This window comes from Mytilus galloprovincialis, chromosome 7 (genome assembly GCF_965363235.1).
Source record: "Mytilus galloprovincialis chromosome 7, xbMytGall1.hap1.1, whole genome shotgun sequence".
NCBI lineage: Eukaryota > Metazoa > Mollusca > Bivalvia > Mytilida > Mytilidae > Mytilus > Mytilus galloprovincialis.
Genome location: NC_134844.1, coordinates 6,704,166 through 6,720,647, shown reverse-complemented (window position 1 = coordinate 6,720,647; position 16,482 = coordinate 6,704,166). Strand labels below are relative to the sequence as shown.

The following is a 16,482-nucleotide window of genomic DNA, read 5'->3' as shown; positions in this document are numbered from 1 at the left end:
CATTTTAGACAAATTTTTACACATGTAGACCGTCACAGGTTTATGGAGTAAAGCTATTCCAAAGCATTTGTGTGTTGTTTTAGGATTTCTACACATTTCTAGATCTCTCTTCAAAGGTTTTTTTTATGACTGTACATTTGGAAGACTTGTTGCATACAGCATTTTCTTGACATTCAGATGCAATTATATAAGTTATAAATTCAAATTTCATAATAAAAATTTTAAAAAACAAATACATACATGACTTGCATGAAGGCAATTTCATGAACTATATTTAGATAATTATAGATTATCGTTGATCATCTAAAGAAGATTGAGAAAAGCAATCCAGTTGAGATGACCAATGATGATCTGTTTATCGCTATTTTACCTATGATGATGTTGTCAATTTCATGTTAATTTCATTAGCAACGCCACATGCCTTCTTAGTTTTTATGCCCCACCTACGATAGTAGAGGGGCATTATGTTTTCTGGTCTGTGCTTCCGTTTGTCTGTTCATTCGTTCGTTCGTTCGTCCGTTCGTTCGTCCGTTTGTTCGTCCCGCTTCAGGTTAAAGTTTTTTGGTCAAGGTAGTTTTTGATGAAGTTGAAGTCCAATCAACTTGAAACTTATTACACATGTTCCCCATGATATGATCATTCTAATTTTAATGCCAAATTATATTTTTGACCCCAATTTCATGGTCCACTGAACATAGAAAATGATAGTGCGAAGTTCAGGTTAAAGTTTTTGGTCAAGGTAGTTTTTGATGAAGTTAAAGTCCAATCAACTTGAAACTTATTACACATGTTCCCCATGATATGATTTTTCTAATTTTAATGCCAAATTATAGTTTTGACCCCAATTTCATGGTCCACTGAACATAGAAAATAATAGTGAAAAGTTCATGTTAAAGTTTTTGGTCAAGGTAGTTTTTGATGAAGTTGAAGTCCAATCAACTTGAAACTTATTACACATGTTCCCCATGATATGATCTTTCTAATTTTCATGCCAAATTATAGTTTTGACCCCAATTTCATGGTCCACTGAACATAGAAAATAATAGTGAAAAAGTTCAGGTTAAAGTTTTTGGTCAAGGTAGTTTTTTTTTTGATGAAGTTGAAGTCCAATCAACTTGAAACTTATTACACATGTTCCCAATGATATGATCTTTCTAATTTTCATGCCAAATTATAGTTTTGACCCCAATTTCATGGTCCACTGAACATAGAAAATGATAGTGCAAAAGTTAAGGTTAAAGTTTTTGGTCAAGGTAGTTTTTGATGAAGTTGAAGTCCAATCAACTTGAAACTTATTACACATGTTCCCATGATATGATCTTTCTAATTTTAATGCCAAATTATAGTTTTGACCCCAATTTCATGGTCCACTGAACATAGAAAATGATAGTGTGAAGTTCAGGTTAAAGTTTTTGGTCAAGATAGATTTTGATGAAGTTAAAGTCACATCAACTTGAAACTTAGTACACATGTTCCCTATGATATGATCTTTCTACTTTTAATTCCACATCAAAGTTTTTACCCCAATTTCACGGTCCACTGAACATGGAAAATTATAGTGCGAGTGGGGCATCCGTGTAATATGGACACATTCTTGTTAGCTATAATTTTCAATCTCAAGTGAGTAGCATGATATGAAAAATTATCACAAAAAAAGATCAAAGGAATAATGCACAGAATAGCAATAAATCTAATTCTGATAATGATTTGTGTTATTTGACAGATAACAAATTAAATCTCCTCGATATATTTTGTGTTATTTGATGGATAACAAATTAAATCTCCTGGATATATTTTAGATAACAGTAGACATTAGTCCACCACACTCAGGAGCTGTCCATGATGGACAACCAGGAAACCCAGAGATAGACTACCAACAAGGAATGGACCTACATGCCTATTGGGACCAGTTCTTTGACAGAGAGAGTGGCGTGTTTTTCTATCAGTATATAGTTAACACAACATGTGCTGATAAGACAGATTTTGATCTTAATGCTTCAAATCCAATTGTAAGTCAATTTAAGTTATTTGCTAAGGTCAAAGACATCAGTTACATTAACTCTGTCATTCTCAACAAGTTATAAAATTTTTATAGCGAATAACAATTATTAGTTAAAAGCTCAATAGAGCTGATGTTATGTCCTTGTTTGTAATCTATGCCGACTCTAAATGAAGCATAGTTTATTTGTTTTATTTTCATTTTTTGTTTTAGCTTTATGGAAAAACTGAATGGCTGTAATTAAACTGTGACGTTCTGCGCCTAAAAATCACATTTGCTTTGAAAAATTTCTGTATCAGATTGTTTGCAGTTCAGTTATTTTGGTCATGTCCCATTATTTCTGTTTTAGATTGTTGAGACCTACAACAGCTTTGGTAGCCACACAGTTAGTGGAGATGGAACCTATTATTTCACTGTTGTGGCCTATAACCGGGCCCTGGAACCTTCCGAACCAGTGTGTTCTGACGGTGTTACTATAGACAGTTCTGTACCAGGAGTTAAGGAGGTGGTTGTTAAAGATTCTCTCATAACTGGAGGTCTTGTCAAAGATCCAGACAATGTGGACTACTATATCCTGGGACCAGATCGTGTGAGGAGACTGATACCTAATCCTACAGCTGACTGTATGTGAGTATACACATTGTAATACTGAGACCTGATCATCTCAAGAGACTGATACCCAATCCTACTGCTGACTGCATGTGAGTATACACATTGTAATACTGAGACCAGATCGTGCAAGAAGACTGATACCTAATCCTACTGTTGACTGCATGTAAATATACACATTGTAATACTGGGACCAGATCAAGAGGAGACTGATACTTAATGCTAATTTTCTATTTTATTGCATTATTTGCATATTTACTAATTTCAGCAAGTCAACATGGCGGCTCCTTAGTTACGAAATGTCAACTTTGGATTTGATTGAAGCTTACCAGAAAATCATGTTAATTAAAAATGGCAAATGTTGGGTTTGAGAATTAAAAGAATAAAACAGTTTTTATGCCCCACCTACAATAGTAGAGGGGCATTATGTTTTCTGGTCTGTGCGTTCGTTCGTTCGTTCGTCCGTCTGTCCGTTCGTTCGTTCGTTCGTCCGTCTGTCCCGCTTCAGGTTAAAGTTTTTGGTCGAGGTAGTTTTTGATGAAGTTGAAGTCCAATCGACTTCAAACTTGGTACACATGTTCCCTATGATATGATCTTTCTAATTTTAATGCCAAATTAGAGATTTTACCCCAATTTCACGGTCCACTGAACATAGAAAATGATAGTGCGAGTGGGGCATTCGTGTACTGAGGACACATTCTTGTTTTGTCTAGCAGTTAGTTACGAAATAATCCATGCAAGCTACTGATTTATTAAGATATTTGAGCTTTATATCCAGGGAGTGAAAAAGATCAGCCACACACACACACCAAACCAACCCTCGCTTCAGTATTTTTATGACCGTATTTGTCCTATTAGAATCGAAATAATTCATGGAAGCCATAGATTGTTGGAAATTTACACATGTCCTGGGCAGTGATAACGCTCAGAATAAAATTCGAATATCACGGCCCAGGCCATGTGTAAATTTCCAACAATCTATGGCTTCCATGAATTATTTCTTAAATCCTACTGTTGACTGCATGAAAGTATACACAATTGTAATCCTGGAACCAGTTTATCTCAATATACTGATACCTTATCCTACTTTTGACTGCATGTGAGTATACACATTGTAATACCTAGACCAGATCATCTCAATAGACTGATACCAAATCCTACTGCTGACTGCATGTGAGTAAATACATTGTAATACTGAGACCAGATCGTGCCAGAAGACGGAAACCTTATCTTACAGCTGGCTGCATGTGAGTATACACATTTTAATACTGAGACCTGATCGTGCCAGAAGACGGAAACCTTATCTTACAGCTGGCTGCATGTGAGTATACACATTTTAATACTGAGACCTGATCGTGCCAGAAGACGGAAACCTTATCTTACAGCTGGCTGCATGTGATTATACACATTTTAATACTGAGACCTGATCGTGCCAGAAGACGGAAACCTTATCTTACAGCTGGCTGCATGTGAGTATACACATTGTAATACTGAGACCTGATCGTGCCAGAAGACGGAAACCTTATCTTACAGCTGGCTGCATGTGAGTATACACATTGTAATACTGGAACCTGGTCATGATGATTTTAAAACTGAGCAATAAATTTCAGATTATTTTTCTATACACATAAACAATTTAATTGACTCATGTATATTTTCCCCCTATATTGTTGTTGGAATAAAATGTAACTAAAATAACTTGATATCTATATATTATTTCATTGCAGAACAAAAGCCACAGCTTTGAACAATATATATCTATTTCCGTTGACAAGAACGGACAATGGAAGCATTGTTGAAGTAGATGGGAATATTTTCTGCAGTAATTCCAGTTCATCACCTAGTGTCATAGGATTGACTTTATTCAAATCATCATTGGTAAGTTTGTAAGGTCAAGACGTGCTATTGCCATACTGTAAAAATAAATGGCAGTGTTTTTGAAAGGACATTTACTTATAAAAATATAAAACAACAGGTTTAATAATTTATTGCGTCCGAAGCGCTTTTCGGACAATTTTAGTAAAGTTTGTTTAATCATGTCAGTACCGAAGCACTGACTACTGAGCTGATGATACCCTCGGGGACTGATAGTCCACCAGCAGAGGTATCGACCCAGTGATGTAAAAATATAAAACAACACGTTGAATAATTTATTGCGTCCGAAGCGCTTTTCTGGATTTACCTTCATCAGGAACGCTCAAAGCCAAACATTTGAAATCCGAAGATGTATAAGTACCGAAAATCGTTGAAGAGCTATATGTTAAAAATACCTAAAATAAATAGCCAAATTCATCACATGAAAGACTCATTAAATAATTGTAAATTATTTAAAAGATGACCGTGTCGGATAACGTCACATAGAAAGAACACATTGTTTTGCAGATCAAATTAATAAAGTAAAATAAAGTTGTAGGTAATATTGTCTAAAAATCATTAAAAAAAACATAATCTCTTGCCATTCTACATTTCTCCACTTTTAATAGTTAAATTTTGAAAATATTTCTAATTTTAACAGTTGATAGTGGAGAAATATAATACATCATACTGGATGTGGTAAAAGAATCTATATAAATACTTGCAAGGTGTATAAGGTCCTTTATTCTTGTTATTTAACTGAAAATAATGTAGTCTCTCCACTTTGTTTTAACATTATAGATGGAGATGTCATGGGAACCTTTTGATATACCAGCCAAAATATTTGATTATGAAGTTGGATTCTCCTCGACAGCAGGCAGCTCAGCACCAGACATCATGTCATTCGAGTCAACAAAACAACATTCTCATGCAAGAATAATGCATACCAACATACCAGATGGAACACAGTTTTATATCATTATCAAAACTATCAGTAAATCTAATGTAGAAGGTCTTACGGTAAGTACAGTGAACATAAAATAAGTGAATAGGATGTAGAAGAGTTTGTATAATGTTAATTTCTTGAAATTTAACTATTTACAAAGTCCAAAAAACAAAGTAACCTATGAGCCTGTAGTGAATGCCCTTATATTTTACAGATATTGTTCTTTGCTTGTGAGAGAGCTGTCTACAGATTCCATTATTTCAGTCGGGAGGTGGCTCATGGGCAGCCATACAACATTTGATTTTAGAACTAATCCATTTAAACAGACCATTGAACCACTAAGATATATCATAAAGAAGATGTGGTATGATTGCCAATGCGAAATCTCTCAACAAGAGACCAAATGACACAGAAATTAACAACTGTAGGTCACTGTATGGCCTTCAACAATGAGCAAAACACATACTGCATAGTCAGCTATAAAAGCCCCAAAATGACAAATGTAAAACAATTCCAATGAGAAAACTAACAGCCTAATTTATGTACAAAAAAAACAATTTAACTAAGGACCAATTAAGCAAAAATCGTTTTAATAAGTTCAGGTCAGACAGACTGACATGTTTTATTAGAGTAAGAGAGCTGATAAATGTAATTTTTCATTTCAGACTTTAGGTCCATGTTTCATGGACACTACACCACCAGAGATTGTTGGAGGTAGTAGTATATTTACAGTAGAGTTGTCAAGGGAGTATCTAGTCACCACATGGCCTGGTGCAGCTGTGTCTGACAGTGAAGAATTGTTTACACTGGACTATCAGTTTGCTGTCGGTATGTACTTTTAATTGTTCTATTTGCCAAAAAAATGAAAGTTAAATATCTGTTACAGTAAATTGGGTTATTTTGGTTGTAGTTTTATTTTGGTTTATTTGGTGCCTCCAATGTAAGTACCAAAATTAAAAACAACAAAATAGAGCAAACACTAAAAACTGAAACGCCTAAATCATGTACCGGTAGACAATATTGTAATGCTAATTGTTGAGAAAGAATGTTTTATGTTATTATATCTTCCGCATATTTCCTACAATTCTATACATATAGCCAAATCTCGAATAAATACCTGGTATAATTTGACAACAACACTATATAATTTTTATGAATCACCAAAATTACACACACCAAAATAAAATACATGACTTTCGAGAGAAAACCGCCAAAATATCCTGACGCCAAAAATTCTCAGTTTATGGTATTGCATCATAGCGTTATTTAATTGTAAATAAAATCTTTTCTTTATTTGAATTTTTGGCATTTCAAGACTATTGAATGCCTTTACATAAGGCTAGGATAAGGCGTGACTTTACTTAAGGCTAGGATAAGGCGTGACTTTACTTAAGGCTAGGATAAGGCGTGACTTTACTTAAGGCTAGGATAAGGCGTGACTTTACTTAAGGCTAGGATAAGGTGTGACTTTACTTAAGGCTAGGATAAGGCGTGACTGCTACTTAGAGATGAAGAACAGCAATGAAAGGATTTTTTGTGCAATAGTGCATCCGAGGATGATATGAACTTACCATGTCTTCTACCATATTTCAATGGGCTTTCGTGAAAAGTGGGTTATATAAAAAGAAATGCCAGCTTTATTTGTAACAGACTATTGTTAATATAAACAAAAAAATAATTTTGTAACAGTTCAAAAGTCATGCTACCAATTTAAAATTCCTACAGGTCACAGTGCTTACGGAACAGATGTACAAGGTTTTCAACCATTACAGTCAGGGGGCAACTGTACACTGACACAGCCTCCATCTTGTACAGCTGTCAAGGTCACCAATCTAGACTGGTTCCTACATGGACATCATACATACTATGTATCACTCAAGGTTACCAATACAGCAGGACAAACAGTGATCCAGTCATCTGGTCCCTACATACATGATGTACAGTTACCAGCTGAGGGAGTTGTTTTAGATATTGATACTCAGGTACACTATGTATATAAATAGTGTTCAATTAATTCTTTCAATTGATTCACATTGTTGTGCCATTGAAATTGTGGCATATTCAGTTCTTTGGTGGTGCACAAATTTTCCACTGGTTAAAATCACCCACATTTTTATATGCTTGTCCAAAGCCTATCTACCTTGTCAGTGGTTGTCACATATCATAGCTTAATGTGTATAGTTACTTTGGAGAATTTGGTTCTCATATCACAGATTTTTTTTCTTCAAATGGATGGAAGGTAATACAAGCTTATATTTATTTTCATTGTTATATAGACCAATAAAACAAAACATTTTATTCATAATTGTTTTGTTAGATTAATTTAATTCAATTAATTGAATTTTTGATCATTTTGTTTTCAGGATTTTACAACAGCTGTCCCCTTGAAGGTATGTAAACAGGTTAAGACCCATAGATGGCACTGCATTGATTTATTGTTTTAATGATAAAATTGAGAATTGAAATTGGGAATTGTCACAAGAGACATCAACCCGACCAAAGAGCAAAAATCATAGGAATGCCACCAATTAGTCTTCAACACAGTAAGAAAATCCTGCTCCAACTCTTTGACACTACTATTTCATTCTTAACCAAAAATGGTTTTGATTATTCTTTATTTGTTAGTCTTATGAAGTACATTGAACAGTATTCTGAATAGATACAACCTATGTGCAGTTCATATAGTTAGTAATCTGTCAATAAGAACCATAGCAAGTTTAGTGAATTCAATATTGTCTCTTTGTGGTTAATTTTCTGTATTTTACTTTATTACAAGGTCACATAAGACTTGTTTGCCAAATGATTGATGCAGGCTCCTGTAAAACGCTGGGGAGCATTCTCCTACACTTTAATTAGTCAATTTACATCTAATTGAATAAAGAGATATAATTTTTAGCTCACCTGGCCCGAAGGGCCAAGTGAGCTTTTCCCATCACTTGGCGTCCGTCGTCCGTCGTCGTCGTCCGTCGTCGTTAACTTTTACAAAAATCTTCTCCTCTGAAACTACTGGGCCAAATTAAACCAAACTTGGCCACAATCATCATTGGGATATCTAGTTTAAAAAATGTGTGGCGTGACCCGGCCAACCAACCAAGATGGCCGCCATGGCTAAAAATAGAACATAGGGGTAAAATGCAGTTTTGGCTTATAACTCAAAAACCAAAGCATTTGGAGCAAATCTGACATGGGGTAAAATTGTTTATCATGTCAAGATCTATCTGCCCTCAAATTTTCAGATGAATCCGACAACCCGTTATTGGGTTGCTGCCCCTGAACTGGTAATTTTAGGTAATTTTTGCTGTTTTTGGCTATTATCTTGAATATTATTATAGATAGAGATAAACTGTAAACTGCAATAATGTTCAGCAAAGTAAGATTTACAAATAAGTCAACATGACCAAAATGGTCAGTTGACCCCTTTAGGAGTTATTGACCTTTATAGTCAATTTTTAACCATTTTTCCTAAATCTTAGTAATCTTTTACAAAAATCTTCTCCTCTGAAACTACTGGGCCAAATTAATCCAAACTTGGCCACAATCATATTTGGGATATCTAGTTTAAAAAATGTGTGGCGTGACCCGGTCAATCAACCCAGATGGCCGCCATGGCTAAAAATAGAACATAGGGGTAAAATGCAGTTTTTGGCTTATAACTCAAAAACCAAAGCATTTAGAGCAAATCTGACATGCGGTAAAAGTGTTTATCAGGTCAAGATCTATCTGTCCTGAAATTTTCAGATGAATCGGACAACCTATTGTTGGGTTGCTGCCCCTGAATTGGTAATTTTAAGGAAATTTTGCTGTTTTTGGTTATTATCTTGAATATTATTATAGATAGAGATAAACTGTAAACAGCAATAATGTTCAGCAAAGTAAGATTTACAAATAAGTCAGCATGACCAAAATGGTCAGTTGACCCCTGAAGGAGTTATTGCCCTTTATAGTCAATTTTTAACCATTTTTTCGTAAATCTTAGTAATCTTTTACAAAAATCTTCTTCTCTGAAACTACTGGGCCAAATTAAACTAAACTTGACCACAGTCATCATTGGGGTAACTTGTTTAAAAAATGTGTGACGTGACCTGGCCAATCAACCAAAATGGCTGCCACGGCTAATAATAGAACATAGGGGTAAAATGCAGTGTTTGGCTTATAACTCAAAAACCGAAGCATTAAGAGAAAATCTGACAGGGTTTAATTGTTTATCAGGTCAAGATCTATCTGCCCTGATGTTTTCACATGGATCGGATAACCCGTTGTTAGGTTACTGTCCTGAATTGGTAATTTTAAGGAAATTTTGCCGTTTTTTGTTATTATCTTGAATATTATTATAGATAGAGATAAACTGTATACAGCAATAATGTTCAGCAAAATAAGATCTACAAATAAGTTTACATGACCAAAATAGTCAATTGACCCCTTAAGGAGTTATTGCCCTTTATAGTTAATTTTTAACATTTTTCATAAATTTTTGTTAATTTTTAGAAAATATTTTCCACTGTAATTACTGGGCCAAGTTCATTATAGATAGAGATAATTGTAGCAACAAGAATGTTCAGTAAAGTAAGATCTACAAACACATCACTATCACCAAAACACAATTATGTCATGAATTTATCCGTGTCCATTGTTTAATATGCACAAGACCAAGGTGAGCGACACAGGCTCTTTAGAGCCTCTAGTTGTTCTACTTTTAGGATATACAAGACTTAGACTTTCAGACATCTACCAGTAGTATGGCTGCCCGGTGGTCGGGATTTGCACATCCACATTTAGATGTAACATACAGTATAAGTATTGGTACTACAATGGGAGGGAGTGATGTTGTATCTCTGAAGGATGTGGGTACCAGTCTAGCTCACCAGGAAACAGGACTGTCTCTGACACCTTATCAGGTAATATTATGTTTTAGTTAGTATAAGTATTGGTACTACAATGGGAGGAAGTGATGTTGTATCTCTGAAGGATGTGGGTACCAGTCTAGCTCACCAGGAAACAGGACTGTCTCTGACACCTTATCAGGTAATATTATGTGTTAGTCAGTATAAGTATTGGTACTACAATGGGAGGAAGTGATGTTGTGTCTCTGAAGGATGTGGGAACTAGTCTAGCTCACCAGGAAACAGGACTTTCTCTGACACCTTATCAGGTTATATTACGTTTTAGTCATTATAAGTATTGGTACTACCGTGGGAGGAAGTGATGTGGTATCTCTGAAGGATGTGGGTACCAGTCTAGCTCACCAGGAAACAGGACTTTCTCTGACACCTTATCGGGTAATATTATGTTTTAGTTAGTGTAAGTATTGGTACTACAATGGGAGGAAGTGATGTTGTATCTCTGAAGGATGTGGGTACCAGTCTAGCTCATCAGGAAACAGGACTTTCTCTGACACCTTATCGGGTAATATTATGTTTTAGTTAGTGTAAGTATTGGTACTACAATGGGAGGAAGTGATGTTGTATCTCTGAAGGATGTGGGTACCAGTCTAGCTCACCAGGAAACAGGACTTTCTCTGACACCTTATCGGGTAATATTATGTTTTAGTTAGTGTAAGTATTGGTACTACAATGGGAGGAAGTGATGTTGTATCTCTGAAGGATGTGGGTACCAGTCTAGCCCACCAGGAAACAGGACTTTCTCTGACACCTTATCAGGTAATAGTATGTTTTAGTCAGTATAAGTATTGGTACTACAATGGGAGGGAGTGATGTTGTATCTCTGAAGGATGTGGGTACTAGTCTAGCTCACCAGGAAACAGGACTGTCTCTGACACCTTATCAGGTAATAGTATGTTTTAGTCAGTATAAGTATTGGTACTACAATGGGAGGAAGTGATGTATCTCTAAAGGATTTGGGTACCAGTAACTTACCAGAAAACAGGTCTGTCTTATCAGGTAATAGTTTCTTTAGATGGTCTAAGTAACTGTATAACTATTGATCCTTTGGAGAGAAAATATGGTTAAAGATACCAAGTGGGCAGTTAAAGGCCACTAAGTCAGGGAAAAGAGAGATAACACCCTGACTTACAGAAATTGAAAGAAAAAGAGATAACATCATGGTAAAAAGAAAAAGACAAAAAGATAAAAGAAATTCAACAAAAAAACTCAGAAAAACTGTTCTAATAAATGGGGAATGAACTCAGGTGTTCTGGAAGGGTGAATTCAGGTGTTTTGGAAGGTAAGCAATTCCTGTTCTACTTGTTGCATACATCATGCTGCTCTTGGCAGGTAAAATATCCACTAATCATTTGGTGATCTCACAAAAAAGTGGTGGAGGATACCAAGGGAACATTCAAAAGTTGAACGGTTTCCCAACTAAACCAGGGCAATTAAACTGAAAAGGAAGAAGGAAAAGAGGGTGGCACTCTACACAGAGTTTTAATATTCATAAAAGTTTACTTTTTTAGAAATACTATTTCACTGTAACAGCTGTGACTACAGTAGGGAATACAGCTGTATCTTCTGATGGTGTTACCGTAGTAACGGAAAATGATGTGCTGTCAGGAGTGTCAATTTATGACGGAGAACCTTGTAATATGACTGGTTAGTTAATTTCAATATAAATAAAAAGCTTTAGCAAATAACAGTCAATAATTTAAAAAAAAACGGAAGAAACATCAGTAATTATATATAAGTCATTATTTCATAGTTTCATTGTAGAAATTAAAAAGAATGTAAATTATCATCAATTTTTATGCCCCACCTACGATAGTAGAGGGGCATTATGTTTTCTGGTCTGTGCCTCCGTTCGTCCGTCCGTCTGTCTGTGCCTCCGTTCGTCCGTCCGCTTCAGGTTAAAGTTTTTGGTCAAGGTAGTTTTTGAAGAAGTTGAAGTCCAATCAACTTGAAACTTAGAACACTTGTTCTCCATGATATGATCTTTCTAATTTTAATGCCAAATTATAGTTTTGACCCCAATTTCATTGTCCACTGAACATAGAAAATGATAGTGCAAAGTTCAGGTTAAAGTTTTTGGTCAAGGTAGTTTTTGATGAAGTTAAAGTTACATCAACTTGAAACTTAGTACACATGTTCCCTATGATATGATCTTTCTAATTTTAATTTCAAATTAAAGTTTTGACCCCAATTTCACGGTCCACTGAACATAGAAAATGATAGTGCGAGTGGGGCGTTCGTGTACTATGGACACATTCTTGTGCTAACTGTGATCTTCTGTTTTAAAAATACATCAATAAATTTAGAAAATAAGCAAAAGAATAATAGAAAAAAAAAGTTTCATTGTATACATTATTAAAGAGATAGGTGAACAAAGGAATACCATTATTCTGTAATCCGTATTATCGCTATTTTGTGCTTTTTTTTATGATTTTTTTTGTGATAATTTTTCATATCACTTGCTTGAGATGGAAAATTATTGCTAGAAACTAAGGAGTCACATGCGTTGCTAATGAAATTTACATAAAATTGACAACATTGTCATAGGTAAAATAGCGATAAACAGATTATCATTGGTCATCTCAACTTCGGCACAAGCGAGAAAATCTAAATTGTTGAGATGATCAAGATAATTTATAATTATTGAAAAAACATTTCTGCTTCATTCATACTATACCTGAGGTTGTCTAGATCCTTGTCCTTTGGACATTGGTGGATAATTGTCTCTTTGAAAACCAAACCACATCTCTGTATTTTTATGAGTGATGGATAAAAATAGTAGAACCAAACTGTAATAAATTGATGTTATCTTTTTCAGATAAAATGATAGAACATCATATGGAGGTTTGTATTGTTTTTTTTATGATTAGTTCCTTCCAAAGTCTGTTTTCTACACTTTTACCTTTCTTCTTCGGATGAATATTTGTAGGCACATGTCATATTGGATACATTTTAGATAGACAACTTTTTCTATTTTTAACATCATTTACTACAGTAAGTAAAATTATTGGAACAACCAGATATAAAAAGTGAGTTACTTCCCTTTATAATCCAATATTTTACTGATTAATAATGTCAACCTTAAGATATTCATAATAATTGATAAGGCACTAAAGACTGCACAAGCTAATGTTAAAATGTCTGATTTATCTCCCTTTAGGACCACAGAATATACTGTACAGATGATGTTGACGTCCAGATGTCCACTAATTCATTGAAAGCCTACTGGACCGTTCCAGATAATGTAAAGAACTACACCCTTGATGCTTACATTGCTATAGAGAAGAGATCCAGTGTTGGAAGTAAGAAAGGGAATAAGTTAGCGGGCGGATGACTATTTTTGTTATAATTTTAGATATGTGAGAACATAACAGTATGAAGTCATTTAGTATTGTTGGTGAACAATTTAAATTATTTGGTTATTATAGAAGGTTTGTTGGAAGTCAAATTAGATTTGTTTCATATGTTTTAATAGTTCATTTTGAGACCAGCATGTTTTTAATATGACAAATTTCTTTCTTCCAGACCAATGGAGTATTTTCCGTGATTTCCTTCATGTGTCAACAGCTTTTGACATAAGTATAGATGATCTGACATTGAATCCAGGTATCAAATATCGAATGGTATTAAAACTGTGTGCCAACACCATCTGTTTCTCAGCCATCAGTACCGATGGTGTCATGGTGATGGCGAATACCCCAGTAACAGGGGACATAACTGTGGAGCATCTTAATACCACACAAGGAGGTGGGTTTGAGAAGGTATGTATTAACAATGTCTTGTATACCTAATGTTCAACTACATAAAACAAAAGACGGTAAGGACTGATCTTGACCTCAAATTTCAGGTTTATCTGTCCAAGATTTTGACCACTTTTTAAACACTTAAGTGTCTATTTCATTTGATTCAATTAGTTTATGTTAAAGAGTTTTACTAATTTAGTCCTTAAAAACGATCCGATTCAAGTTCAAATATGAAAAATCTACCAAATATGCCGAAAAATGTCACTTTTCAAATGTTTTTTGTCAAAAATGAAAGTTGCCACATCCGTTTTCATCCTCAACCTTTATATATGTTATGTATTATCAATAAATACAACTTACATTTCAATATTAAGGATGAACATGAATGCGTCCACTTTCGTTTTACACAGAAACCGCCTAAAATTTAACTAAAAGGCTAGAATTGTGAAGATTTCAGTAATTTATCATGACTTAATGGTGCTAGTACCCGATATATGTGCATTGTATTGTCAAAAACAGCTCATATTTATGAAGCAGAAGCATTTTACTATCCAATAAATAACTAAAAGTTTACATTTTAACAATTTTGTAAAACTGCTATATTTTGAGGCCAAAAAGGGGTCTTACTGGACCTACTCCTTTGTATTATGTTTATTTTTATTTTCTTATCATTCTCTAGTTTCACCTACAAAAGAAGATGTATAAAATGTTGGGGGATATTCATAGATATAATGAAAAAAAAAGATTAACTTAAAAGATCAGTCAACTCTACTATGATGATAAATCTTTCAGCCTAATTTCCAATTATATAGTATTATAAAATATAAAAAATTGAATATTTGAACATTTTTTATTGAACCAATTTGCCCCAACTTTAGACCCTATAATAATATCTTAACCATTCAATTACTTCATTAATGAATTTAGATTTTTTTTTTAAAAGTGAGATTTTTTTTTTTTTTCATAAGTGAGACATCCATAATTTGTTAATTAATTTAAGCAATAGTTCCAATGTCCAAATGTAGCAATGTAGTCGTTCAAAGATTTTGTTTTCTAACTCAATTCCTTCACATACAGTTATCTATTTCCAGCTAATGGTGTCTTTTGCACAGTTCTATGACCCAGATATTGAGGACGTTGTAGAAAAATATGCTGCAGTTGATAAGTATGAGTTTGCTATCACAGATAATTCTGTTCAGGGAAAGACGTACATGGTGTGGACCAAATTGGATTATACAGCCATTGGTCATCAGGTATTATAAAGTTTGAGTGTACTTGTCAAGTTTAAACATAGGAATCATTGTATTCAGGATTCTCATTCCTGCACTCATGAAAATCTGTCTGTCATTTTCAAAACATTAAATTGATATATTTTGTATAAACTGATAACACACATATCATCTTTTCGTCATTTTATAGCAAAAGTTTTAGAAGAAACCTGAATTTAATGTCATTTCATTGCTTTTTAGCTCACCTGGTCGTCGTCGTCGTCTGTCGTCGTTAACAATTTTTCAAACATCTTCTCCTCTGAAACTACTGAATGGATTTGAATGAAACTTAAAATGATTGTTCCTTAGATTATCCTGCACAAAGTGTGTGCTTCGATTTTTGATCCGTCAAAAAACATGGCCGCCGTTACTTAAAATAGAACATAGGGGTCAAATGCAGTTTTTGGCTTATATCTCAAAAACGGAAGCATTTAGAGCAAATCTGACACGGGGGTATAAATGTTCATTAGGTCAAGATCTATCAGCCCAGAAATTTTCAGATGAATCAAACAAACCATTGTTGGGTTGCTGCCACTTAATTGGTAATTTTAAGGAAATTTTGCAGTTTTTGGTCATTATCTTGAATATTATTATAGATGAAGATAAACTGTAAACAGCAAAAATGATCAGCAAAGTAAGATCTACAAATAGGTTAATATGACCAAAATTGTCAATTGACCCCTTAAGGGGTAAATGTCCTTTAATGACAATTTTTCACAATTTGTTCATCATATTTGCTAACTTTAAAAAATCTTCTGCTCTGAAACTACTGAATGGATTTGGATGAAACTTAGCATGATAGTTCCTTAGATTATCCTGCACAAAGTGTGTGCTTCGATTTTTGATCCGTCAAAAAACATGGCCGCCCTTACTTTAAATAGAACATAGGGGTCAAATGCAGTTTTTGGCTTATATCTCAAAAACGAAAGCATTTAGAGCAAATCTGACATGGGGTAAAAATGTTCATTAGGTCAAGATCTATCAGCCCTTAAATTTTCAGACGAATCAAACAAACCATTGTTGGGTTGCTGCCACTTAATTGGTAATTTTAAGGAAATTTTGCAGTTTTTGGTCATTATCTTGAATATCATTATAGATAAAGATAAACTGTAAACAGCAAAAATGATCAGCAAAGTAAGATCTACAAATAGGTTAATATGACCAA

General features: G+C 34.3%; 1 protein-coding gene across 1 annotated transcript in view; it reads left to right on the top strand.

The window, feature by feature from the left end:
- LOC143082217 (uncharacterized) overlaps window positions 1-16,482 on the top strand; it is an 89,989-nt gene that overhangs the window by 41,655 nt on the left and 31,852 nt on the right. The window contains exons 15-27 of the mRNA XM_076257803.1: window positions 1,800-2,009; window positions 2,349-2,626; window positions 4,336-4,486; window positions 5,264-5,482; window positions 6,074-6,236; window positions 7,134-7,390; window positions 7,772-7,798; window positions 10,106-10,303; window positions 11,818-11,953; window positions 13,125-13,150; window positions 13,467-13,608; window positions 13,832-14,067; window positions 15,141-15,302. Of these exons, the coding sequence (XP_076113918.1) occupies window positions 1,800-2,009; window positions 2,349-2,626; window positions 4,336-4,486; window positions 5,264-5,482; window positions 6,074-6,236; window positions 7,134-7,390; window positions 7,772-7,798; window positions 10,106-10,303; window positions 11,818-11,953; window positions 13,125-13,150; window positions 13,467-13,608; window positions 13,832-14,067; window positions 15,141-15,302 (2,205 nt within the window). The remainder of the gene's footprint in view (window positions 1-1,799; window positions 2,010-2,348; window positions 2,627-4,335; window positions 4,487-5,263; window positions 5,483-6,073; window positions 6,237-7,133; window positions 7,391-7,771; window positions 7,799-10,105; window positions 10,304-11,817; window positions 11,954-13,124; window positions 13,151-13,466; window positions 13,609-13,831; window positions 14,068-15,140; window positions 15,303-16,482) is intronic.